The 26,593-nt window shown below is 45.3% G+C and overlaps 1 protein-coding gene and 1 long non-coding RNA gene across 2 annotated transcripts; both read right to left on the reverse strand.

The window, feature by feature from the left end:
- Positions 1-1,157: 1,157 nt before the first annotated feature.
- On the reverse strand, positions 1,158-13,055 carry ZNF2 (zinc finger protein 2). Its single transcript, XM_081069355.1, has 5 exons — positions 13,010-13,055; positions 8,208-8,277; positions 6,535-6,661; positions 4,533-4,643; positions 1,158-4,016 (listed from the first exon to the last, which is right to left on the reverse strand). The coding sequence occupies exons 2-5, from the start codon at positions 8,238-8,240 to the stop codon at positions 2,923-2,925; spliced, it is 1,365 nt and encodes a 454-aa protein (XP_080925481.1). The 5' UTR covers positions 8,241-8,277; positions 13,010-13,055; the 3' UTR covers positions 1,158-2,922.
- Positions 13,056-14,126: 1,071 nt separating this feature from the next.
- On the reverse strand, positions 14,127-26,575 carry LOC308506211. The gene is made up of 5 exons (XR_013994668.1): positions 26,538-26,575; positions 26,236-26,334; positions 25,212-25,317; positions 22,284-22,405; positions 14,127-16,030 (listed from the first exon to the last, which is right to left on the reverse strand). It is a non-coding gene; the product is annotated as an uncharacterized lncRNA (long non-coding RNA).
- Between the last annotated feature and the right edge of the window lie 18 nt (positions 26,576-26,593).

The raw sequence follows: 26,593 nt of genomic DNA on the forward strand, positions 1-26,593 counted from the left end.
CCAAAGCACAGAGAACAGGTTAGAGGGCGGAAAAGCAAAACATCAGGGAACCTCAGGGTCCCAAGGAGCTGAAGTGAAGAACAAGAGCATATGACCCAAAGCAGAGCTTGGGAAGCTCCAGGAGGAGTGGACTGAGCTGATAGCACCACAGCAACGAAGGTGTTTGCAGTCCTGTCAAGATTAGCTTCATGTTTATTTTCCTACTGGAGTCTCTAGAAAGTGTATTTGATTTGGGACTCAAGTTCTCATGACTAGGCAGGTATTCATTCATTCAGTGCAGACTTTCTCTACCACGTCGTCTTCAAAGTTCTTTAGCATTGCAGACCCTTTTCTTTGAAAAGTTGGTTCACAGAGTGCTTCTGTTCGTACTGTGAGTATTCAGTTCTCTTTTAAAATTTAAATAGGGCTATTGAAGCACCAGAGACATTATTTCATTTCCTCAAAACTAATTTTTAAGTCTCAGGCTAAGCAACTACCAAGTCTTTCACCTTCTGTTTTAAAAATGCTGGCATACTTCCAACTTGATCAGTTTTTGATTCCAACACTGGTTTCCACTAATGGCCATTAGGTGAAGCTAAAACCTCAAAATTTAAGGCTTCCACTACTGCATGCCCTATTGTGAAATACTAAGTAAAAGGTAAAATGGCCCTTTCCTCAGAATTTTTAGCAGATGGAACCATATTTCACATTTTAAAAAATGATCTGCAGAATACCAAGTTTAAAAAGGACACAAGAGAAGAACTATCAGATTTGTGTCCCCATTCTGTTTCAATTAAGTCCGTACTCAAAGTCTGTTAGAATTCTGTATTTGTTCTAGTCCAGGGATGTCCAAACTTTTTTCAACGTTTTTCACCAAGGGCCGTATGCGGTAAAATACACAAACAGCCAGGCCACTCACTAGAGGTGAAGTACGTATTGCCTCACCTGGTTTATTTAAGTAAACTAAATATATTTTTGGAATTTGCTGCAGGCCAATTAAAAATGGACTGCGGGCTGCAGTTGGCCCGTGGGCCACAGTTTGGACACCCCTGTTCTAGTCCCATCTTAGTGACACTGCCTGAATATTTTAGGGAAATATTTGATCCTCAATTTACATTTATCAAGGCAGTAAATGAAAGATTCAGAACTCTCAAAGACAGTCATCAGCCAAAAGGTAGTCAACAGTGCCTTTTATTTTCTACTTAAGATCGTTAAATAACATCAGATATTACCCACTCCAGTAGATTCTGTACTCTGTGTTTTTATTCAAGTTGCTCCAAAAGTCCACACATGAAGTGTTCCCTGCCTCTCACCTGCTGAAAGAAATTTGGGTTGAGACCAACAGGGATGCTGGTTGGGTGGGCAGGGTTTGTTTGGCAATGTAGCTTCTTGAATCTGTAACTCCCGGGAGAAACACATCTTGGTCCACTTGGCCCCGTGTAAGGCCATCTGGTTGCAGACAGCCTTTCAGAATCAAGCCCTCTCTGGGCTTCACCTTAAGCAGATGCCCCGAGTCAAAAGTTGCCTGATGTCTGACCTTTAATACAAATATCGAGCTGGGTCCACAGAGAAGTTTGGGGAGTCAGGATTTAAAGTTCAGTAGTGTGGGATCACATCAAGGTAGACCTTAAATATTCAGAGCTTTCATTAATTGAGCAATTTGGGTCCTGAGTAAGGCAAGGATGAACAGGAAGTAGTCATCTGGAAGGACAGGCCTAACAGTAATATGCAAAATGTAACTGACAGAAGCTGTTGACGTTAACTGAATATTGAAGTGCTTGTATACTTTCTTGGCCTCTTGGTGCTGGGTTCTGGTTATGAGTTGTAGACAGAAGTGACAGATGGCCCTTAAAAATATCCCACAAAATCCTCCAGCTTTCTCTTCCATGATGACCTTGGAGGCAATAAGTTCTAGGTGAGGATGGAGTAAGACTGACTCACATCAGATTTCATGTGAAAGATGAAGCTTTGTTTATTTGGGAGTTTACTTGTTAGGGCACCATAGCTGAGCATTCCCCTCTTTGATGATTAAGAAGGAAGAATTTGAATAAGAAAGTGAGTACTGCAGTAACAGGAGCCTGAGCTGATAAAGGTGTAGGTTAGACTGAGAATTCATACAAAGGATGTAAATCCAGAAGTGTTTTAATTACAGAAGACTGGGTAAGAAGAAAAGTCATTGATTGAAATAAATATTTATTGAGCTATTATTTGCAAGGCACTGTGTGAGATACAAAGACATATAAGTCATGCCTCCAAGTGCTTACAATCTAGTTGAGATTATACATGTACATAAATTATAAAACAAATCTTACAGCATAATGGTAAAGGGAATAGATTTTGAAGGTAGACCTGTATTTGAGACCTTTGCTCACTGTAAAATGCAGTACCTACTTCATCGGGTGGTTGAAAGGACAAATCATCTATTCCTTGCAGAACTCTGAGTGCTTACCCCATAATAAGCACAGAATAAGTGCTAGCTATTAGTAGTAACAGTATTAAGAGATCTAAAAGCTGGGACACAAAAGAACAAGGTCAGCGCCCCAAAACACTCTGAGAGACAGGGATTAACCTATCCAGAGAACTATTTGGGAAACACCTGTCCTGCTCTGATATAATTTTGCCTTACCCCTCCTGTTGTCACCTCCAGTTATTTAAAGTGCAGTGATGCCTGGGGCCCCAGACACGAGGTGTGTCTGAGAATAGCCTCCTAATATTTACCCTGTCATCTGACAAACTTCTGCAATGTTGACTCTTTAGAGTTGCATCCTGATTTCCAGCATCAGTCTGTAACGTAGCAGGTGGAGAGAGTTCTTATTCAAACACTGTGCTAGCAGAGGCAGGGAAGGACAGTAGCAGCCAGAATAGGTACAATGGATTTTTTTAAACGGGGAAGACCTACCTTAAGTTTTCACTGAGGTCCTTTAACTAAAGCTTTCACCCAACTCAGTCTATTCCCTGTTTGGCATAACGCCGTTGGTGTTGAATAACTGATGACTTAGAACTGAAAACTTTCCCACACACACTGCACTCAAAGGGTTTCTCCCCTGTATGAACCCTCTGATGCCGCGTAAGCCGGCTTCTCTGGCTGAAGGCTTTCCCACACTCGCTGCATTCATAGGGCTTGTCCCCAGTGTGGATCTTCTGATGCTGCGTGAGTGATGAGCGGTCAAAGAACGCTTTCCCACACTCACTGCACTGGTAGCGAGGCTCGCCAGCATGAGCTTTCTGATGTCTGTTCAGTGATGAGACACCATAGAAGGCTTTCCCACACTCGTTACATTCATAAGGCTTCCTGCCAGTGTGGATTAGCTGGTGTCGCGTAAGAATGCTTTTCTGGCTGAAGGCTTTCCCACACTGATTGCATTCATAGGGACTTTCTCCAGTGTGAATCCTCTGGTGTCGAGTGAGGGACGAACGGTCAAAGAAGGCTTTCCCACACTCACCACATTTGAAGGGCTTCTCTCCAGTGTGAATTCGCTGATGTACAGTTAGGGATGAACGGTCGAAAAAGGCTTTCCCACACGCGCTGCATTCGTAGGGGCTCTCCCCTGTGTGAGACATCAGGTGTCTGCTGAGACTACACCTGTGACTGAAGGCTTTCCCACACTCACTGCATTTGAAGGGCTTCTCTCCAGTGTGAATTCGCTGATGTACAGTTAGGGATGAACGGTTGAAAAAAGCTTTTCCACACTCACGACAGTCATAGGGCTTCTCTCCCGTGTGAGTCCTCTGATGGCGGAGAAGAGATGAGTGGTCAAAAAATGTCTTCCCACAGTCGCTGCATTCCTGTTCTCTGTCTTTAGTGAGAATTTTCTTGGGAGGGGTTGACCCTCGCTGCAAGCTTTCTTTCTGGGAGAGGAATTTCTTGCAGGTGTCCACTACATGGCTTTCCTTCTCTGTTTCCAACCCACCTTCCAGTGCATGAACTTCAGACTTAGGACACAGAGGACCTTTTCTTCCAAGCTTCCCCCTTGACATTACTTCTGTTTTTTCTTCTTCTTCTGAAGCAGCTTCGATCTCAGGCTTAGTCTCCCAGTCTGGAATAGACAGAAAACACAGATGCAGTTTCTTTCCTGGGCTAGGAAATACTGCAGCAGGAAGCAGAGGATGAGGTTACTATGATAAATCTGAAGAGTGATACGGTCGCTGCATTGCTTGCTCCCATAAATAGTTGTATGCTTTGGGAAAGACTGTAACTTGTAAATAAAGAAGGCAGAGACAAGAACTGATGGAGAACATCTCAGAGAAAAGTAGAATGTACATTGGGAGGATAGGCAGGACAATTAGGAGAGTTTGGGAAGTGGGTGGCAAGGTGAGGCACATGAATACCCACCTGAACGGGCAATATGACAGATCTGAGAGAGTAGCATTTGGTTGATAAAGATGAGTAATACTTCAAAGTGTAGAGAAAAAAACCAAAGCTGGTGGGTGATAAAGAACAGCACTAAAACGATTTGAATTGGAGAGAAAGGTGCCAGCTAATACTATCTCCTACCCACCCCAAAATAATAGCCATGAAACAAAACCGCCCTGCCCTGCTCATACGCAGTTACCTAGAGAAATGCTCCCTAGACATCTGTCCTCAGATCCATGAAGGTCAATTATCCAGGGCTCATCTGCTCTCTTCAATTGGAAAAGCACATCTGGTTGAGGAACTGGAAGCCCTGCTCACGGAAAAAGAAACACACCACACATGTGATAAAAATACACAACCACTCCAAAGCTTAATCCTGGCATCCAGGGCTTTTGGAGAGAAATCGCAGAAGACAACCTGCACACCAGGAATGCAGAGTACAAAGTAATGCAAAGATGCTCAGACATCTGGATGGATGTCAGCAAGGAGCTTCTCACAAGGTCAGGACATTGATAAGATCCCCCATTTATTCCTCCCCTGGAGACCGAGGGGAAGCTCCTGGCTTTAGCACTGGTAGGATGGGGGGAAAGAGTCCCTGGCTCAGGGAAGGTAATGAAGAAAGATCATCAGGAGTAAAAATGTGTAATACAAGTGTCCATTTTTGTTCATTTATCCTTCAGTATTAACGTTTTATTTAAAGCAGATTGTGTTCATTGTAGGAAAAATAGCGGCATGTACAAGTCAAAAGAAAAATCACCTTTTGTACTTTGTACTCATTTTTCTTTCTATTCATTTTGATACCGAAAGATACCTATAGACACATTCTGTTAAAAATTAGGTAATGAAATAATATTGATTTGTAAACTTGATTTTTTTCACATAATAAATTAAAACTATGATTTTATTTCAATTAGCACAGATCTACCTTACCATTTTAATGCCTAATATTACTCTGTATGGAATAATCTTTATTTAATCTTCTGCTGACAGACATTTCAGACTGTGTTAGTTTTTTGCTATTAACAAATGACAGAATGGACATGTGTGTACAGCATGGGCTGCTAACCCTATTATCTCTGTGGGACAAATTTCTGGAAATGAACCTATCCTTTTTCAGTTACATAAATAAATAGACTGCCCCCTAGAAATAGTCTTGAGGTCTAAGCTTCCCTTGCATTGGACCCTGACTTAGGAAAGAGAGGCACTTTCCAACTGGGCCCGAGGACCATCCATCCAGTTGGGTGCTGATTCTCTGCTGACAAAACGGCCACCTCCCCGTGGCTTCCTGTCTCTGACCTGAGGAATTCTATATTCCCAGTATTTCATCCCTTCAAAGGCTGTGACAAAGGCTCAGTAGCCTCCTAATATTTCCCGAACACTCTGTTCGGTTTTCCATATTTGGCCTGTTTAAACTAACCCAGCAGGTGTGACACTTGCTTTTTGGCACAAAATCTGCAATGTGACCCCTTGTACTGCCACCTGCTGCTTATTTTAAGCTTGTGTGTCAATCCGCACACTCTCTCAGCCTCTTGTTTTGGAAGCTCCTGAGAGGTTCTCGTTACCTACCGGAGCGCAACTTTACCTCTCACAAATACCCGACATCAGCAGGAATTAATTTTCCCTTTGTCACGCAAGTGTCTAATTGCAAAGTGTCTCCTGTGGGCATCTAAGGCTGCACTTAAGACAAATATTCAAAATCGGACACATTTCTAGTGACCTATTCTGAGAGGCATGACCTGTATTCCACTCGCACAGCCCCCTTTTAAAAGGAGACACTTCTCCCCACTCCTCTGCTGAGAAAATTTCCCTCAACAAGATGTCCCTTCACCCCACCCTTAGTCCACTGCATGATGCTAAGTTAGCTGACTGATGAGTTGGGGGAAGGTCTGGGCACATATAACTCAGCCCTTTCTGTTCACCCCTCTGGAGAGTTGGCTCCCTGTAGCACACCTGTGTGCTGCAGGGCCAGGCTGCTGTTTGAGGGAGCCTGTGGTCGCTCCACCTGCTACGGCTCAGGGGGCAAGTCTGCCCAATGCTGGGGCTCAGAATTAGGAAGCCCACTGTCACTGTACACCTAAGCCCCATCCTTCTATTGTGTCTCTCAGTGGTTCAGAATTCAGGTGGGAGAAGATGTATCAACTTATCAGCCTCTCAACCCCACACTAACACAGTAGAGTCCTCCTATGGGAAGCCCTCCTTACCCAGTGAGACAATGCTCTCATAGTTCTCCAGCATCACCTCCTTGTAGAGGTCCCTCTGAACAGGGACCAGATGCCTCCACTCTTCATCTGTGAAAATCACGGCCACATCCTCAAACGTCACGGATCCCTGGAAACAATCACACTCTCGCTTATTTACAACCTTTCTCTTTACATGGACCAGACACATCTATCATAAAGATGACAGCCCTGGAAGATGTGCAGGGAGGAGAAGGGAAATGGTTCCAACAAAGTAGGCCTTTGATGCACCTGGGGACAGTGGCATGGACCCCTGGTCATGACTCCACACCCTATACTCACAGCCGAGCCTCTGAGTATCAGGGCGCTTTTTCCAGACTTACAGAAAAACTTGCATGAAAGGAACAAACAATTCCCGTGGACCCTTCACTCAGCTTCCCCAAATGTTGACATTTTCCACATTAAATTCATCTTTCTCTTTCAGTATACATATATTGTCCTACATTCTTCCTGAACTTGAGACTAACTTGCAAACATGATGTTCCTTTCCTCATATATATTTTAGTCTATATTTTGTAAAAAAAACAAGGATATTCTCTTGTTGAATCACAGTATAATTATAAAAATCAAGAAGATAGCATTGAGGGGCGCCTGGGTGACTCAGTTGGTTAGAGCACGAGCTCTTAGCAACAGGGTTGCTGGTGCAATTGCCACATGGGCCAGTGAGCTGCACCCGCCACAACTAGATTGAAGACGAGCTGCCTAGGGGTGGTCAGATGGCTTAGTTGCTTAGAGCACGAGCTCTTCACAACAAGGTTGCCGGTTCAATTCCTGCATGGGATGGTGGGCTGCACCCCCTGCAACTAAGATTGAAAACAGTGACTGGACTTGGAGCTGAGCTGCGCCCTCCATAACTAGACTGAAGGACAATGACTTGGAGCTGATGAGCCCTGGAAAAACACACTGTTTCCCCAATAAAAAAATTTTTGAAAAAAGAAAAAGAAAATAGCATTGATATTTTACTATCATCTAACCTACATTATTCAAATTTCACCAACTGCTTTTTTCCAACTCCTTAAAACAATGATGTTGATTCAATCATCTCTAGGATCCCTCTCATTTTATTCTAATGCTCTACGATTCTAGAAGGTTGTATCTTTACCCTCATATGCAAAATCCATATGAGTGTCCAGTGTTTCTGCAGAAGTTCTAAGCCAGGGCATGGAATTCAAGACCCTCCACCTTTGGGCGGGAATGGGGCGAGCACACACCTCTGCCCACAGCAAACTCTCAGGACTCGTGAGCTCACCGAGGTGCTCTCTGATGTCACATTCCACAGCCTAACCCAGCGCTCCCTGGAGTATCCGGGACCTGCCCGCAGTCCATGGATGAACTAAAGGGAGCTCAGAACTAGAACCAGCCCGCTGTTCCCCAAACCTTCTGATCAGACCTGTACCACAGGCAAAATCAGAGCAAAGGCCACAGGGGCTGTGAGCTTGGTGACAGGCTAGGGAGCACACGTTCAAGGCAAGGAAAGGTCACTGAAGGACACCAGTTAAATGGGAAGGAAACACTCCCTGTGGAACCCTTCATCCACCTGGTTGGGTCTGATCAAGGAAGCACCAGGACAGAGAAAGAAAAGAGGTTACCTTCTGGAAACTAATAGAGAATTTCACAAACACTAAAGTCTGCCTCACCTGGCATCCGGAAGTTGGACCCACAGCAGCCATGCCCTCCTGTGTGCTCTCCTTGTAGAAAAGGGCAGTCCTAATGAGGCAGAGGTGTGGGGTGAGAAAGGAAGTATGAGAAAGACCAGTCTTGTTTTGTAATTTTCTGACCCATGAGACAGGAAACTTCCATATGCCTGTGAGTCATATACCCATCTTCAATACCCTACACAAAGGGAAGGAAAGTAAAGCAAGGCCAGGGGCAAGCCCACCACACCCCAGAGCTAGAGTGAAAGGCATGGACAGTGCTGTTCAGAACCCAATGTGGGGCTTGTTTTATCATGATCGTGGAGGCAAAGTTCTCCTGGAAGTCAAAAACATTCTGAGGCTCATTCTGTATTTATACATTCACATTCACTATTGCCCTAAATGGTTACTGCATAAATGGCATAAGAATTTTTATAAATGACTACATGGATAAGACATGTCATATAGAGACCCAACGCCTCTTCAAAGGACAAACGTCCCATTCATAACCCTCTGCTCAAGGAAAGCCTGTGGGCAGCCACACTGATGAGGCCGCAGGGGCCATGCACAAGCTGACCAGCAGACAGAGATGTGACCTGGCTTGATGAGATGACATCCTGTGAACTAAAATGTCAGGACAAGTGGTGATGAGCTGAAAGGACATCATGAAGGAGGGAAGTAGCCAAAAGGATCAAGGGAGACACAGTTACCTGTAAGCAGAACCCATGAGTATGTGGGAGGTGGGATGAGACATAGGCGAAGGAAGAGCAACTGAGTCACATCGGAGTGAAGCAAAGACCGAAGGATTCCTGGGCCCTGAAATCCCTCATTCACCCAGTGCCACCCCTGGGCTTCAACCTGCATAGAGACCAGCCTTGTTTATTCTTAAATTTCCACAAGACTCTAACCCTCTTAGGCTTTATATGAATCCTTATCACTGGACTCCCTTTACTGGAGTTAGCTGAGTATGTCTCAGTTTCTCACAGTCACGAGTCTAATTAAGACGGAGTTCAATCAAGCATTGCTGGGATTCATGAGCAGGATGGGGAGAGAGTGTGGTCCTGGGAAGGAGGCGGGAGAGGTGTGACTCACTGACTGCTCTCCTGCACGGTCACTGATCCTGGTTATTCATCCACGCGTTTTCCAACCACTTATTCAGCACAACTATTTATCAAGCCCCCAAACTACTTGACATTGTCTTTGTCCCCCAAAAGCTTATAGCTTAGCACATAGGACAAACAAGTAACCAAAATAGTACTTCACTGCAGGGTGCATACGTGCTGGAAAGAGATATGAAAGCACCTCAGAAGCTTACCTAACCCAGATGGGAAGGGGGAGGAACGGGGCAGGTTTCTGGGCAGAAGTGGGATTGAAGATATGCTGTGATTTGGGGGAGGAGGTGGAACATTCTAGGCAGGAAAAACACCCCGTTTTCACAAACAAGGAGGCAGGTCTTTACACGGAAAGGATTAACCACTGTAGCTACTTTAGAATGGCAGATGTCTGGGTTCTGAGCAGTGCTGTGGGAAAGATGAGGTTAGAGAGGTAAGAAGAGGCTGGCTAGATCAGGGAGAGCTCGGTACGGTCCCTTTCCCATACATGGCATGGGGCTCACTGAAGGACTTAAGCATGGAAGTGCCATCATCAGGGTTTAGAAAGATCATTGCAATTTGTATCAGGGGCCTTGAAATATACATACTCCTTGACCCAACAATTGTCCCCCAGGAGTTTCTCCTAAGGAACTAAGTCAGAATATGTGCAAAGCTTTTTCTTTCATTAACACTAACGTATATTAAGTGGTATGTGTGGAAACCTTCTAAACAGTTTGCATATATTATTATCTCATTTAATCCCTAACACTAATACAGGAAAAGTTTGAAATATCCTAAGTTTCTAAATAGGAGATTTGATTAATTTATGATACAGCCCATCTGTACAATGGAACACTATCAAACATATTAGTAACTAGCATTTATTTAGCAGTTGCATTTGCTATTGACCAGGCTCTGTGCTATCTTTTCATGAAAATGAATCATTATAGCACAAAGGTTTACAACAGCTAGACAGACATGGGTTCAAAATCTATCTCAGCCTCTTACAAAGCCTAAATTTCCTAAACTGTAACACAGTACCTCCTGTACTGACATATGGGGATGGAATGAAACTGTCCTCATCAGGAGTACCGAGCACAGAGCTATCCCTGGATCTGAGTGTTTCTAGAGAAAACACTCTTCAAATTCTCTTCTATACTTTCAAAGGAGCCCTTGCCTCGAAAGCCTTACTGTTCCCATCGTACGTAGCTCCATAGCTCTTCCAAACCTCACGGCTGTTACTCAACTTTAACAGAACACTGCCTTTAACCATACAGAGCTTCACAAGGGTGAGCTCCAAGTGAGGGAGGAGAGTGAGTAGAGAGCATCCACAGACCTGGACTTATTAACGAAAGGCTTGGGCAGGCTGTTTAAGCCCACAGTTCACCCCATGGTTTAATACCTACTTCATGCAGTAGTTGTAAATACTGACAAAAGTAATATAAAGCATTTATCTTCCAGCCTGTTCAATAAATGAAGCTCCTTTCCTTTCTCCTGCCCATCACGAACCCATTCACCCTACCGTCCAATGAATATTTCCAAGTACCTGTTAGTGCTATGCTGCAGGGGGTGTGAGGTCAACAAAGCAGAAACATCGGCGTCTCCAGGACCTTACCTCGGTGTCCCCATCTGTGTCCTACCTTCTTTTCCACTATTGTTCCCTCTCAGAATCAGCTCCTGTATTACCCAGTCTTTCTTTTTCCAGCATCTCCTGTCTCTCCAGTACCTTCTTCCCAGATGTTTTAACAGATACCATCGTATATCTAAAACTATCTTCACTGAATCCCATGGCCTCCCTCTAGCAAAACAGTTCTCATTTAGGTTTTCCTTTCACAACCAAAATTCTTGGATGACACATTTCAATCCACTCCACGTCACCACCTACTCTTCTTGAATCTGTTATTCTGCTCGTCACCCCTCACACACCTGAGACTGCATGCGTGAAAATTACCACTGCATTTCTGATCTCTAATTCCAATAGTCCTTTTCTCCTTATCTTTACTTCTCTGCAGCTTTTGACTGTTTCGACAAGTTTCTGCTTCTTCAAGTAGTTGCTGCAGCTGCTATATACTCCATGAGCCTGGCTTTTTTCCTGCCACTAACACTGCATCTTTCTGTGACGGTTTCCCAGTGTGGCCCTGAGGACACAGATGCTGCCCAGGGCTCCGTGTTTGCTCAGTGTCCCTCTTGCTGTCCCCAGAAAGTCCACTCACACCCGGCACTCCATTTTCCACCTCTGCAGAGATGCAGCCCCAGCCTAGTCCCAGTCCCTCGTCCACTCACCCTGCATTTCCAAATGACCGCAATTTTGAATTAAGCATTCTGCCAGCACCTCAAAACCATCTGCCCCTCTACAACTCCCCATAGCAACTCATCTCCCTGGCTTTAGATTTCTATCGGATGTTCTAGTGTTCTCCCAGGTGTCCCAACTTCAAACTCTTACCTCACTCTCTTTCCTCCCAAATCTTGTTAGTCATCAGGTCCCTCTAACTCTTCTGCACGTCACCTGTGTCCTTCCCGCCACTGACACAGTCAGAACGGAGGTCCATACAGCCTGTTTCAGGACGACGACCACCACCACCCGTTCCCGAGTGGCTCCGGGGCACCAGTCCCTCGCTTTCTCTAGCCCTGGATGTGATCTATAGAATAACTGTCCCAAAGTCGTTTTAGTCCGGCCAGTGCCCAGATTAGGTCCCTGCCATCCACCCCGCCTGTGTCTTGTACTGATGGTCTCTGCTTCCTCCTGCATGAGGCGCCCAGCACTCCTGCCGAGGGAGCTGAACGAGACAGTCAGGCGTTTTCTGAGAAAGGGGCAGGGACTTAGAGCGGCTGGCAGCTGAGGCACATTGTCAGGTCCACCCACGTTTATTAGGCCCCCATTATGGAAAGAAGGGACTCAGGAGGCGCAGTGAGGATTTTAGTATCATAGCTTTGTGGCCACATAGCTGGACCTTTTTGCAGTTTGAACTCCGACTCCGTCCACAGGACAAACTGCACTCCCTGTACCGTCTGTGTAATAACTGGTTTACAAGTTTGTTTTGCGAGCTCCCAGGGAAACGAGGTAACGGTGCCGGTGCTGTGCTACCCCCGCTGCCCGTGTCTCGGGATTCCCCCGTTGGCCACGTCTCCTACCTCTACCTGCTGACCGCGAACTAACGGCAACCAGAAGCCCAGGCGCGTCAATAAACCAGGGCACGTGTCGTGTACACTTACGGCTCTGCCTCCCCTTCAGGCCAGTCCCCTCAACGGTCAGCTTCCCGGGGATTCTGCCTTTTAAAACTCTGCCCAGCTCCCTGCGCTTTATCCCGGAGGCTGTCTCCCTGGTTTGCAAACCTTTTCTGAGTAACATTCTCCTTCGTCTCTCAGAAAGGTCTCCTGGAGTTTTTGTTGAAAGAAGGAAGGCTCCAAACTTCCAACGTGAAAGTTGGGATCGGACGTATCGTGCGTGCGCCTGAAAGACCACTTGGGGCAGTGCCTGCACCCACGGGCCACACGCACCCGTTGGGAGAGACAACTTTGCGGCCGCACCTCTGCGAGCCGGGACGGCGCCGCGCGCGCACACGCGCACACGCACACACACACGCGCACACTCTGAGGCCGGCTCCGCCTCGTCACCCCGTACGCCCACAGCACCTCCCCCAAGTTCTCAGTGTCCCCTTCTCACGGCCGCGGCGCCCATTCCGCATCTCGAAGACTCAATCCCGCAGCCCTCACCTCCCGCACAGAGCGCTCGGGACCCAGGAAGACGGCACCTCTTCAGGTCGGGAAAGCAATGCGCCTGCGCAAAGGGGTCTGACGCCCGCGTGCCCTATCAACGCTCGGCCTTCTCACGGACTGCATTTCCCAGAAGTCTCAGCGCCCGGCGCTCTCCCATATGACGTCTGAGAATCTGCGCAGGCGTATGCTTCTGAGAGGGGCTGGTGCCACTAAGTCGGATGGACAGTGGCGGTGCGGACGCTGCCGCCGCAATAGTGAATGGGTGTGGATACCTGGGAGGCCTGTGGTCACCTTGGAAGTGCTGTTCACGTGTGATGTCACGTCCCTCCAGTCCTCCGGTGGGAAATCTGACTTCCTGATCCTTGGGGCCGCCCCTGCCTCGGGTTTCACCGCCCGAGAAGACCGAGAACGACCTCGAGTCCTCTTGGACTTAGAAGGGGATGCTTTCTGCTTCAGCTTCTCCACGTTCAGGAATTTGGGCCAGAGAGACGCAGCACTTAGTTCTGAGGACGGGGCTGGTCCTGAAATAGGGTACGTGCACATATTTTTGCGCTTGAAGAAGAGAGCCCGGGATATGTGTGTATTTAACTGGACAGCCGCCGGGCTCCCCGCAGCTGGAGCGCACACCGCCGCCGGCCTTGGTACCGCTGCACGGGCCCTGGTTGGAGACTTCGCAGGGATTCTCAGCTTTGGCTGCGCAGGGTTCACCTGAACAGCAGTCGACATACATATTGATGCCGGGGGCCCACTCAGAGGAGAGTTTCAAAACATCTGCAGCTAATTGTGTGTGCAGCTAGAGCCAAGAACCACTGAGCTAGAGCTTCAGGGAAGACGGGGACCACACAAAGAATATGAACAAACCCCACTCCAGGAACTACTGCACTTTTACTCAGAAAACCTAAATTGCTTGCCATAGGCAAGGCTTTCTCACAACCCTTGTGACCACTGCTCTGTTGTCTCTATAGTTTTGCTTTTTCTAGAATGTCATATAAACAGGATTACATAGCATGTAACTTTTATAGACTGACTTCTTTCACTCAGCAGAGAGCCCCTGACACCCATTCGTGTTCTCTTGAGAGAAGTGTTTGACTACAAAGGAGCAGCAAAATGGAATGTGGGTGGTAATGGGGAAACATCAGGCCACTGTAAGTTTATTAGAGCTCCAGGGAGAATCTCTTCCTGTTCATTTGAATTGTTGGCAGAACCAATTCCTTGCAGTTGTGAAACGGAGGTCCTCGTTTTCTGGCTGTAAGCAGAGGGGTGTTCCCGGCTTCTAGAGACTGCTACATTCATTGTCTCATGGGTCCTTCATCCACCTTCAAAGCCGTGAGTGGTGGGGTGAGTCCTCACACCACGTCCGGACACAGCCAGGAACTGTTCTCATTTAAGGACTAATGTGGTTAGATGGAGCACCCAGATAATCCAATCATCTCCCATCTCAAGGTCTGTGCCCTTCATCACATCTGCAAAGTCCCTTTCGCCATGTAAGGTGACATACAGGTTCTTGGGATTAGGGCGTGGGCATATTTGGTGAGAATTATTCTGTCTACCACAATTTACACAATACTACGTTATATGTATGTGCATATAATACATACTCGTGTGTGGTGTGAATGGAGCCATTGGGGAAAGACTTAGGCGGGCATCTTCCTACCATCCTCTCATCTTTAGTCTTTGAATTTACCTCATGTACTAGAGTCCAAGCACTGTTCTCTCAGGTTATCCTAATCTCCAGTCACCTGCTTATCTCTTATGCTTGACACCTCCAAAGCCTTCTTCAGACATACACCATTCTTGGAAGAAACTACACCTCTTTTAGATATTATTTTAAAGGTTTATTAGTTTACACCCATTCTAGGATTTTACTTCCTTTTGGCACATAGAACAGGTAATACTAGAATGTTTTCAGGTTCTTTTCCTGACTGGGAGAGAAGGCCTAAAGCCAAGGATTCAAGGATGCTAAATCAGGGACTTTCCCAAGAAGAATTATTCCAGGTCACATCAGCAGAAAAACACAGCAGAGGTGAACTCTGGTCCTCCACAATGAAAGCGACCTGTGGTCATGATGACCAGATAGAAACACATGAAAAAGAAAAAAAAAAAAACACCAGGAGAGACATCTGAAAGAACTATCATTCATACAAGTCTGCTATCACCCTTAGGGGGGCATCATGAATGCAGCCAATTTGAGAGAAGTTTAGGCTTAAGATCAGTGCTTGTTAACCAATGTGGTGTTCCCACTGGAGAAGGATCCTATAAATGTGATAAAGAATTCAGACAGATGTTAGGGAGAAAGAACTCTTCAGAGAAGCCATCCAGGGAAGAAATCTTGTACATGTAATGAATGTGGGAAGTCCTTTCCAGTTAGGACTCAGGCGCCATCAGAGATGCCACGCCAGAGAGAAGCCCTACGAGTGCAGCGAGTGTGGGAGACCCCTTGGCCATATTTCTTCTCTTATCAAACATCAGAGAACTCGTACTGGGGAGAAGCCCTACAAGTGCAGCAAGTGTGGGAAAGCCTCTGGCCAGAGCCCTTCTCTTGTCTCACATCATAGATTTCACACTGAAGAGAAACTCTACAAATGTAATGAATGTGGGGGAGCCTTTACCCATAGCACATCCCTTGTCAAACATCAGAATAGTCACGCTGGCAAAAAAACGCTGAGTTCAGCAAATATCGGAAGGCTTTCGCTGAAGAGCACGTCATTGGAGAAAGAGGTGTATTGTAGAGCGATCCTCTAAGTGTCATGTGTGCCGGAAGACCTGGTCAGAGGACACATCTTGTTCAACATCACACAGTAAGTACACTCTGGAGAGAAGTGTCAGGAGGGAGGGTGGGCTTCCGGTCACACCTCCTCCCTCATCAAACGCCAGAGAACTCGTGTGAAAAGTCAGAGACACCATGTGAACGTGAGTTTGCACAGGTTTTGGTCAGAGGATATGCATCACTCAACGTCGTCCCGGGAGAAGCCACATCAGCGTAATGTGTACGGCACAGCCCTCATTCACATAGTGTTTCTAGAAAAAAATCAGATAACTGCAGGTGTGGTAAAAGCTTTCAGCAATACTGTGTTTCCCTGAAAATAAGACCGAGCCGGACAATCAGTTCTAATGCATCTTTTGGAGCAAAAATTAATATATTATTTTACTGTAAGACCGGGTCTTATATATAATGTAAGACCAGGTCTTATATTAATTTTTGCTCCAAAAGATGCATTAGAGCTGATTATCCGGCTCGGTCTTATTTTCAGGGAAACAGGGCATGAGCCCCTTCTGAAACATCGAGAACCCATGCTAAAGAGAAGCCCTGGGAAAGCAGCAGGCGTGGGGAGGCTGAGTCAGAGCTCACCCCTCACTGATCCTCAGAGAATTCATTCTTGAGAAAATACCTGTGGATACGGTGAATGCGGGACAGCCCCCTCAGCCAAACCTGTAAGCTTGATGACAGCAGTGAGCTCATCCTGAGTTAGAAAGCCTGGGGATGGAAGGCATGTGGGAGCATCTACTGGGTGGTCCTGCCCTTGTTGCACAGCAGAGGATTTGTACCTGAGTGACTTCAAATTTAGTGAAACAGAAAAACTCACGATTACAGTTCAGGCCCCAGCATACTCGTACATTAAGGCTTCACCCAAAGGCGAATCCCTGGGACCTTAATGAATGTGAGGAAAGCTCCTTCAGGCTGGAGACTGATGAAACTAGAGCTGAAAAGAAGTGGAGAAATCAGTCTGGTGACTTCCACCCGGAGGGGAAAAATTTTTATGACTGCACTCGTGCCCTGCCTCCCGTCCTGTTACTGATGGCAATGGGGTGTTATTGTATGGGTGACAAGAGATGTGAGAGCCACCAGTGACCTAGCCCAACCATACTTAGAACCACAGACACTGGTCTTCAGGAAGTGCCAAGCCCTGGCCCATGTGCCACACTGGGCTGTGCCTCTCCTGGTTTGCAGCTGTCGTTTGAGAATCGAAAAGCTGACAGCCTTCCCTACACAAAACCCCAGGCACTTGTTTCTCTCTGGTGTATGTTACCTTCTCTGGGAGGCAGTGTAGTTGTATTAAGTTTAAGGAAAACCTAATTTGTATTAGATCTTTATGCTACTAAACTGGAACTTTTGAAATGAAAACTTTTAAAACATTAAAACCACTAAAATACATGTATTAGTTATATATATATATATAATATATAAACCTTCAAAAAACATTATTCTAAGTGGAAGGAGCCAGATACCAGGGACCACAAATTGTGTAGTTCCATTTATGTGAAACATCCAGAAAAGGCAAATCTTCAGAGACAAAGTAGATTAGTGGTCCGGGGCCGAGAGTGGCAAGTGGGAGTGACTGCAAATGTTCAAAGAGTCTGATTTGGGTGGTGGAAATGTCCTAAAACCAGATTATGGGGATGGTTGAACAATTTGGTAAATTTACTAAAAATCACTGAATAGTGCATACAAAATACGGTGAATTTTATGTGCTGTACATTACACCTCAATAAAATTGTTCTTAAGAAAATCAAATATGTAGATATACCAGCTATTGCTAAACTGATGTTACTTTCCTATATCACCTATGAATCATTGGCACTGGTTTTTATTGTCTGTAACAGTTACTCCTAAGCTTACTGGGTTTCAAGTTCACATGTTGCCTCTGCAACTGTGGAGCAGCCAAAATCAGAATCTGGCATAGACCAGAGAAGTCTTAACTGAAAAGAATTAGCTTGTACTAGGACAGTCCTTCAGGCATGTAGAGTCCAGATGAGGAAGCTGAACTCAGAATTCAGGGAACCAGTTCAAAGTGTGTCTGTGCAGACAGGCAGGATCCAGGGGGTCCCGGAGGTTGGCCAAGGCAGAGGGGAGCAGGCAGGTAGGATGCACAGAAGTCAACTGGACAGCTGAGATCAGAATGCATGTCTATGGAGCCTAAAAATCCTATGGGAATTTCTTCCCAGGGAGAGAAAGGTCCACAGGAGCAGAAACAGCAAATATTTTATGTTAGTTATATGAGTACCTTAATTTGCTCGATCTCACATTTTTCCCCAGGGCCCTTCTGTAACCCTCACGCAAGTCACTTTATATACGTGGATGCCTGCAACAACTGTAGCTGGCCTTTGCCTAAAATCGGTCCCTATCTGTGTATCTGCCACGTCAATCATTCTCATATGTGTGCACCTCTGCCATCTCTGAAAGCCTTCATACCACCTACAGGATGACTCCTTATCCCTCAGTTTGGCATTGAATGCCCTCTTCGGTCTGCCCTAACCTGACGCTCCTGACAAGACCCTGTTTCAGACAAACAACCTTGCTTGCAATACCTCAGACGCACCTCCACCTCAGACGCGCCTCCACACTCCCCAGCCTGTGGACGTTTGCCTCACCTGCACCCCCCCATGCCCTCTCCACCTACCTAACACCTAATGATTGGTCAGAATCCTATTCAGGAGCCCCCTCCTCAGGGAAGAATTCTCTTGAACACTGATGTGAAATATCTTACTCATTTAAATTGAAAAAGCATTTATTTGAGTAAGTTTCTAAAATGAAAGCTATCTGGACTTGGGGTAGTTCTTAGCACTGACTCTACCTATTTAAACCATTTCTTGTGTATCATCTAGCCTGAACCAAATTATCAGCTGCTGCAGGTCAGTTGTCATACTTCCCTCAGAAAAGAGCACATAGTAGGAGCTTAGTAACCATGTGTTGATTTCAGAAACAACTAGTATTGCCCAGGTTTTCTCGGTGACCGACTTCACACTTTCGTAGTAGATGAAAAGATTTCCTTCTAGAAAACTACCAATTAAATATTTTCTTAGAAAAATACAATGTTGCTTCCTGTGATTATTTTTCAAATTCAAATATAGGTTAGCACTGTTTGATGTTTTGGGGGTGGGTTGGAGTGTGTGTACATGAAAATTCATTGCTGTTTTATTTGGTAGAATTACCATGACTTCTCATACCAACTACCCAGAGTTAGACCAAACTTCACAGGTTAATGATACAGTACCTGACAAGACTGCTCTCACTTCAGACACCACAGATTTTGGGGTCCCTAGGTCACCTTCAGACCAGCTGGCTGCAAATTTGGGAATTCCCACTAGTCTTGCAGGTTCAATAGTTCTCTAGAACAACTCTCAGAACTCAGGAAAGCACTATATTTATTATAGTAAAAATATAGAAACTAAACTAGCCTGAGGAGGAGACACACGGGGTGAGGTCTGGGAGCATCCCAAATGTGAGGCTTCCATCTTCTCCGGGAGCACATTACCCTGCTGGTGTACTGATGTAGCTTCCTTGTCCAGAGTGTTTATTGGGGTTTAATTATCTTGGAATGATTGATTGACACAGTTGAACTCCATCTCCTGTGCCCCTCCTCTCCCTGGAGGGCGGGCTGATATCACACTGTGTAAAGACTCATCCCTCTAATCAGTTGGTTGGTGTCTTTCTGGCATGGCCACTCTCCAGCCTGAGTCATCTCATTAGCATAAATTATAAGGTCTGGTCCCAGAGGCCTGCTGTGAATAACGAAGACACTTACCACTCAGGAAATTCCAAGGATTTAGAGGTTACCTCCCAGGGACCAGGGACCGGGCCAGCCAAGTTCTTTGTTATACTAGCACACACATCAATGTGAAAATGCTTCTTCGGTTGTTATTCAAATGAACAATTCATAAACATTAAGACCATACTTTAGACATTACTCAACAAATAACTGCAATAAACCACTTGCGCTTACAGACCACTGGCAACAACTTAGACCCAGACCCATGGCTGATGGCCAAGGAGGCCGGAAATGGAAGTCTAGCCCAGGCAGCAATGGGCCCAGCTAAAATTTGGGGATTCTATTACTGAGGAAGAAAAGGAGGACAGGTATTGACAGACGACCAAGAATCTGCCTCAGGACCCAAATACTCCAAAGCCATTTGGGAACAAGGTCATATCCACGATACTGTCTGGGTCTGTCTTCTCCTCTACTAGATGAAGGGCTTTGCACTTGTGGAAATAAATGAAGACCACCCAAATGAGAACAAACAGAATTTGCTATAGCAAAGGACCAGCCACTCTCACCTGCATTTGGCAAAGACCCAAAGGCATACAGGGAGTAAGAGAGCCTTATAATGAGAGAAAAAACAAACAAAAAAAAGGAAGCTTCACGTATGCCCTGATTCAGGTTGTTGGCATGGGAAAGATGGAGGAAGCAGGACATCTTATGTGATTGGTTTGGAAGTATATCTGGCTTTCTATGGTTGGTCCTAAGGTCTTCGCTACTCGAGGATTGTTCAGTTGTCCCACAGGAAACTGTACCATGAGATCTTCTGGGTCTTGTTGTGCCGTCTGATGAAATAGCAGTTGTGCAGAGGCACTGAGCCAAACAGTGTTCTTTCGAAAGCAATGTAGAGCCTGTCCCACCATGCCTGTCCCATTGATCCGTGTACTGCAGAAAGTAACAGCAATGGCCCAGATGCCACTGAGATCAGTCAATAAGAAGTTTACACAGTTGCCCACAACTGCTTGTGCCAGTGAGCTGAGGCAAATGTGCAGCTCTTCCATCGAGGGAAGGGGTGTTGTCATTGATAACTTTTGCCAGAGGCAGCGAAGCCTATCTAAGAAGCCTCTTATAGCCTTTTTATATCCCAGCATTGGAACTACCGCTCTGAAATTCACATAATAGAATCCACATAAACAGTGAGTCAGCAATTCCCTAGGTAGGGTGCCTGAACAATCAAGGCTGACCTCACTTTGGAGATCCTGCCTGAGATGGAATTTCCGGCACTGGTGACTTAAGAGTTAGGTACAGACAAGTCTTTGAATACTATTCCTAAACTGCATGAGGTTTTAGTCTGAGGAAAATGCGACCAGTTGACATGGCAGCAAAGGAAGTAGAATCCAGTAGGGCACATAGAGACCCAGGGGAGGAGTTGTTCATGACATGAGATTGGACTACAGCCTTACATTAGCTGTGTGACATATTTGGGACCCTACTAATTTCTTCCAGGTGTAAGTGACCTATTACCCTGAGAATTACTGAATTCAAATTTAGAATTACCTGGGGTCTGATTAATAGATTGTAATAATTGGCTCATTTTCTGGGAGAGAGGGACAGTAGCAAAGCCAAGGTTGACTTAAGGTCATTTGTGACTGTAGATGCAAATGGAAAACTAATTGGCTATAAGTTCACATCGCATCACTTGACGAGACGAGAACTGTGCGTATGTATTTATTATGGTGATCTGGCGATGGACAGCATGTCTGGCAGCCTGAGAGTAGTGGCTACTGTTTGGGATACTTTAAGAATGGCATTAGAATATGTTCTGACCTAACAATTATAATAAAGTAAAAAGAGGCCATTATGGGTGGGTGACAACCAGGGATCCATAGAAATGAGAAGGGCAGCTCTAAGCAAGGGGATGAAAACACAAAACGGGACTCTGACACAGGTCTTGGTCTGACGTCATGGACAGAAGCTATCTATTATCTGAGGTCATCTATTTGTTCCAAAGGTCTTTGGTCAGCGTTTATGTCTGAAGGTCAGCTGCTTCCAGAGTATCGTGGAGGATCCTCGGTGTGAAGTCCTCTATTGGTAAGGCTTCCAGTTGTGTCAATTCTGAACCTCAGTTGTGACATATGTACTGAAGAGCTGACTGCCTGGCATCTCACTGCTGGATTTGCTGTTAACAGTACCTGACAAGGTCCTACACTGTGAGGTTCAAGACCGGTTTTCTCTGATGTCTCTTCCCATAGACAAAATCTCATGGTTGAAGATCATAAAGAGGCTATCTAGGAAGATGCTGGGGGCTGGTGGCCTTTACTTGTTGATAACAGCCCTGGGTATAGCACTTGAATCCCTGGCAATACTTTGCATGTCTGCATGCAGGAGGGTAGAGTCTAGTATTGAAAGTGAAACAAATCTCTAAATAAATGGGCCTTCCAGTTATCAGTCCTTAGGGGGATAATTGATGTATCCTCAAGGGAGTGGCCATAAGGGCTTCTGGGAGAAACTTGGACCAGGGAACTAAAAGGTTTCTGAAAGTTTTGCTGATTTTAAGTTAAGGAAGCCATTGGTTCTTTCAATCTTCTCAGAATATTGTGGGTGAGAGCAACATAGTTTTTGAGTAAGGGGTAATGCCTTATGGAGTTGTTATAATGGTTCCTGTAAAGTGTGTGCCCCAGGTTAGACACATAAAATCACGCAGCTTTCAATGACTGTAAAGACTATAGCTTTTCAGTAACGAAATGCTTCAACACGTCCCGAAAATAGAGATAATAACTAAAATATATTCATACCTCATGAAGGCTAGGAGCTGAACAAAATCCACCAAGGTCTCCAGACTCCTGAGGCTTTGGTTCCTGGCCACGTCCCAATTTTACAATTTTTTCCAGGATTATGTTTACAGGTGACCCAGGACCTGAAACAGTGCGTTAAAAATCTGTCTTTTTAAAGTTTATTTACCAATGTTACTTTAAGATAGTAACCAATTTGACCATGATGGGTAATTTCACAGAAAATGTAGCTAATATCCATTTGAGATAATCTGGCGCCACCAAGCGGCCATCTTGGGAGCCCCAGCGATGGCCTGAGTGACAGGTCCAATCGCTAGCATTTTTCTTTCTCAGAATCAGGACAACCACTGACACTTTACAATGGTCCCTTTGAGTTCCTCCAGTTCGGAACCTCACTTTGGTTCATAAGGCTGCTTGCTGGCATACGTATCTGCTAGAGCATTTCCTTCACTTCCATCTTGTCTCTTGCGTGAACCTCCACCTTTATATAGCCTCCTCTCTAGGAAGTAGAGTGAATCTATGCGATCCTTAGCTTGAAGTACCAAGCGTTTTTGGTGGGGATTCTAGCAGAGGTTAGGAAGACTTTGTTTTCAAAGCATCTCGAAGTCATGTACTGATCTCAAGCATAGCTGCTGTCTTTGTACGTGCTTATTCTCCGGTCTTTGGTTAGTTGATGAACTCTATGTATAAGACCAATAAGTTCTGCCATCTGGGCTGATTGTACCTCAGCTAGAGGACTATATTCTAAAGAGAACTTACATTAGTGATAGCATAGCCGGCTCTATACCCTCCAGTTTCATTTTTGAGATACGATTCATCAACAAAAAATTTTAGCTCAGAATTGTGCATTGGCGTCTAATCAATCTGAGCTTGGTACAGAAAGTTCCCTGACTGAGGTAAGACAACCTGAGGTTCTCCTTCTGTCAGGAGCAGGCATGTGGCAGGATTCAGGACGCTGCAGAAGTGAGCAGAAACGTGAGAGGGAGAGAGTAACAGAATAGCATAAGATGTTAATTAGCTGGCTGAAAGTGTAAAATTACCTCTTTTCACAGATGATATGATCTTATATCTAGAAAATCCTAAGAAATACACTGAAAACCTATTAGGATAAATGAGTTCAGCAAAGTTTCTGGATATAACCAGATCAATATACAAAAATCAATAATAATTCTATACATGATCCATAAAAAAATAATCAAGAAGTTACACTTCATTAAAATCAAAAACTTTTGCTTAGTGAAAAAAACCTATTAAAACAAGCTACAGACTGGGAGGAAATTTCTGCAAACAACCTATTTGAAAATGTACTCACATTTAGACTATATAAAGAACTCTCAAAGCAATTGTGAAAGAAACCAATCCAACTAGAGAGTGAGCAGCCATTTCACCAAAGAGGACACACAGACGGCAAACAGGCATGTGAAAAGAAGTTCCCATCATTAGCTAGTGGGGGAAGGTAGATTGAAGGCATGAGGAGAACTATTAGAACAGCTGAAAACATTTATTTAGTGACAATGCCAAATGAATGCTAGTGAGAATGCAAAGGAACCAAATCTCACTGCTTTTCAGCAATGGAATGCTGAAAATGGACATATAATATCTAAAACGTATTCAAACCTCATGAAATCTGGGAGGTGGACAAAATCCACCTGAAGGTGTCCAAGGACCCTGGAGGAATTTGCTGGTGGGAATATGAAAGGGTATGGCCTCTTTGGAAAAGAGTTTGCCAGTTTCCTAAAAAACCAAACATACAGTCTAGCCATCTCACTACGTGGCCTTCATACCAGAAAAATGAAAGCATGTGTGCATACAAGATATATACCCCAAACTATTGAAAGCAGGGACTCAAAAAGATGCCTGTACACAATTATATGAATGTGCTTAATGCCTCTGAACTATACACTTAAAAGTGGATAAGATGGTACACTTTTTTATAAGTATTTAAAAAAATTTTTTTTTATTGGGGAATAGTATGTTTTTCCAGGGCCTATCAGCTCCAAGTCAAGTTGTTGTCCTTCAATCTAGTTGTGGAGGGCGCAGCTCAGCTCCAAGTCCAGTCGCCGTTTTCAATCTAGTTGTGGGGGGCACAGCCCACCATCCCATGTGGGAACTGAACCAGCAACCCTGTTGTTTAGAGCTCACGCTCTAACCAACTGAGCCATTCGGCTACCCAAGATGGTATATTTTATGTTATGTGCATTTTATCACAATTAAAATGTTTTTAATAAAGCCAACTGTGGAAGTTTTGTTTTCCCTTTTTTTGTACAATAAAGTGAAAAACAAAGATTAAAAAAATGTTTTTAATATCAAAAAATGTACATGAACGTTCGTAACAGCTTTGTTTGAAATAGCCAAATATTGGAGACAAACTATCCTCCAGTGGGTGAGTGCTTAAACAAAAAGGAAGAAAGTACTGATGCACCAACAACTTGGATGGACACCAAGGGCATTATGATGAGTGAAAAAGCCTGTCTCCAAAGGTCACACACACTGTATGATTCTATTTATACAACATGGCAAAAAGAGGCAAAGCTGTAGAGATGGAGGACAGATTCATGACTGCCAAAGGTTAGGGACAGAGGGGGAACAGAGAGAAGAGGGACGAATGTGACCATAAAGGGAAAGCAGTGGGGTGTTTGTGATGATACAGTAGCTGTGTATCTCGATGGTGGCCGTTACAGAATGTGCATGTGATAAAACTACGGAAGTACGCATACACATGAATGCATGTAAAGCAGATACAATCTAAATAAACTGGACTGTACCAATGTCAATCCCCTCGTTTTGGTGTGTATTATTGTCATATAAGATGTCACCCTTGGGACAACTGGCTGAAGCACACATGGGACCTTTCTGTGCTATTTTTATAGCAATTTGCTATGAATCTATAACTATTTCAAAATAAAAAGTTAGAAACAAAGTAACCCAAACCTGAATGCATGAACATGGGCCAGCAAATTCCCAGGTGACCTGAGCTGGGAACATGTCTGCTCCACCAGGCCGTGGAGCTGGGTGCACAGCAGTACGCCACCATCACCTGGAAGTGGGAGACATGGACTGGGGCTCAAGCAGATCCTGAAAGCACAAGGAACTGTGCGACTTCCTCATGACCATGGCCTCTACTCCTGCTACACTGTCTCCTCTCTCTCAACTCCACCCACAGCTCCATGGGAAGTTACCATGACCAGCTGCCTGAAGAAGAAATTCTTGGGCTCTGCTGGATACGTAGCACCACCTGAAAGTGGACAGTGGTGAAGGGAAATCCTCAGTGGAATGAGTTTTTGAAGACTTGATTATGGTGCTAGGAAGATGGCAACATCTTGTGTGTTGGGGCAATGTCCTCCAGGATGTGATATATGCTCTAAGTCTGTATCCAATACAGGTTCCCTTTCTCCCACAGCTGGGACTTGCAGGGCCAGTTACCAAGGGCTGGGGGTGGGAGTGGCTCCGCTCACTATTATCTGTCCTGAGGGACTGGCAAAAATGCTGCTTCCTGTCCCTGTGACTTTAGGCTCTGCTTATCTAGAGATCTTAGTTCCAATGGGAGGAATGCTTCTACCATATGATACAACAATGACTCCATTCAACTGGAAGTCAATACTGTCACCTGGCCACTTTTGACTCCTCATGCCACTGAAACAATAAAGAAAGGGTTTCTGGCTGGGGTAACTGGTCCTGACTACCGGGGGAAATTGGATTGCTGCTGCAGAACAAGGACAAAGAGAAGTGTGCATGGAATACAAGGGTGGCCTAGGACACCACTTAGCACACCCAAGTCCTGTGATTAAAGGCGGTGGAAAACTACAACAACCCAATTCGGGCAGGACTTTTAATGATCCAGACTCTTCAGGAATGATGGTTTGGGTCAACCCACCAGTAAGGAACCTGAGCAGTTGAGATGCTTGCTGAAGGCAAAGGGAATATGCAATGGGCAGAAGACAGTTACAGATACTACCTATGATCACAAGACGTCCGTGTCTTTCCCTTCTGCGTACTTCAGTCATCCGGGCAGGAAGCCACAGCCCAGACCTGGGACACAGGTGTGTGGCCAAACCTTAGAATCAGAATAAAGCTAATGAACTTCAGAGCGCTACTGGAGTGGGTATGAACGACTTCTCTACACTCCTCGTCTGCCTTACTCACCCTGTGGGCCTGCACTCAGACCCTTTCCATGGCATCTGTACCTCGCCCACCTGGACAGAGGGTCCCGGGGCCCAGCACGTGTCTCGAGGAGGAGGAGGAGGAGGAAGTACTCACCTGCGCGCGCCCTTCGCCCTGCAGATCCCGCTGGTCCCGCCCCGTCCTGCTACGGA

The sequence above is a fragment of the Rhinolophus hipposideros genome (genome assembly GCF_964194185.1).
Source record: "Rhinolophus hipposideros genome assembly, chromosome: 12".
Lineage (NCBI taxonomy): Eukaryota > Metazoa > Chordata > Mammalia > Chiroptera > Rhinolophidae > Rhinolophus > Rhinolophus hipposideros.

Coding starts and splice junctions, on each gene's coding strand:
- ZNF2 (XM_081069355.1), bottom strand. CDS start 8,240: ATGGCTGCTGTGGGTCCAACTTCCGGATGCCAG. Junction 4,644..6,534: donor TGAGAGCATTGTCTCACTGG/GTAAGGAGGGCT, acceptor TTCCGTGAGCAG/GGCTTCCAGTTCCTCAACCA. Junction 4,017..4,532: donor TCTAGGGAGCATTTCTCTAG/GTAACTGCGTAT, acceptor TGTCTATTCCAG/ACTGGGAGACTAAGCCTGAG.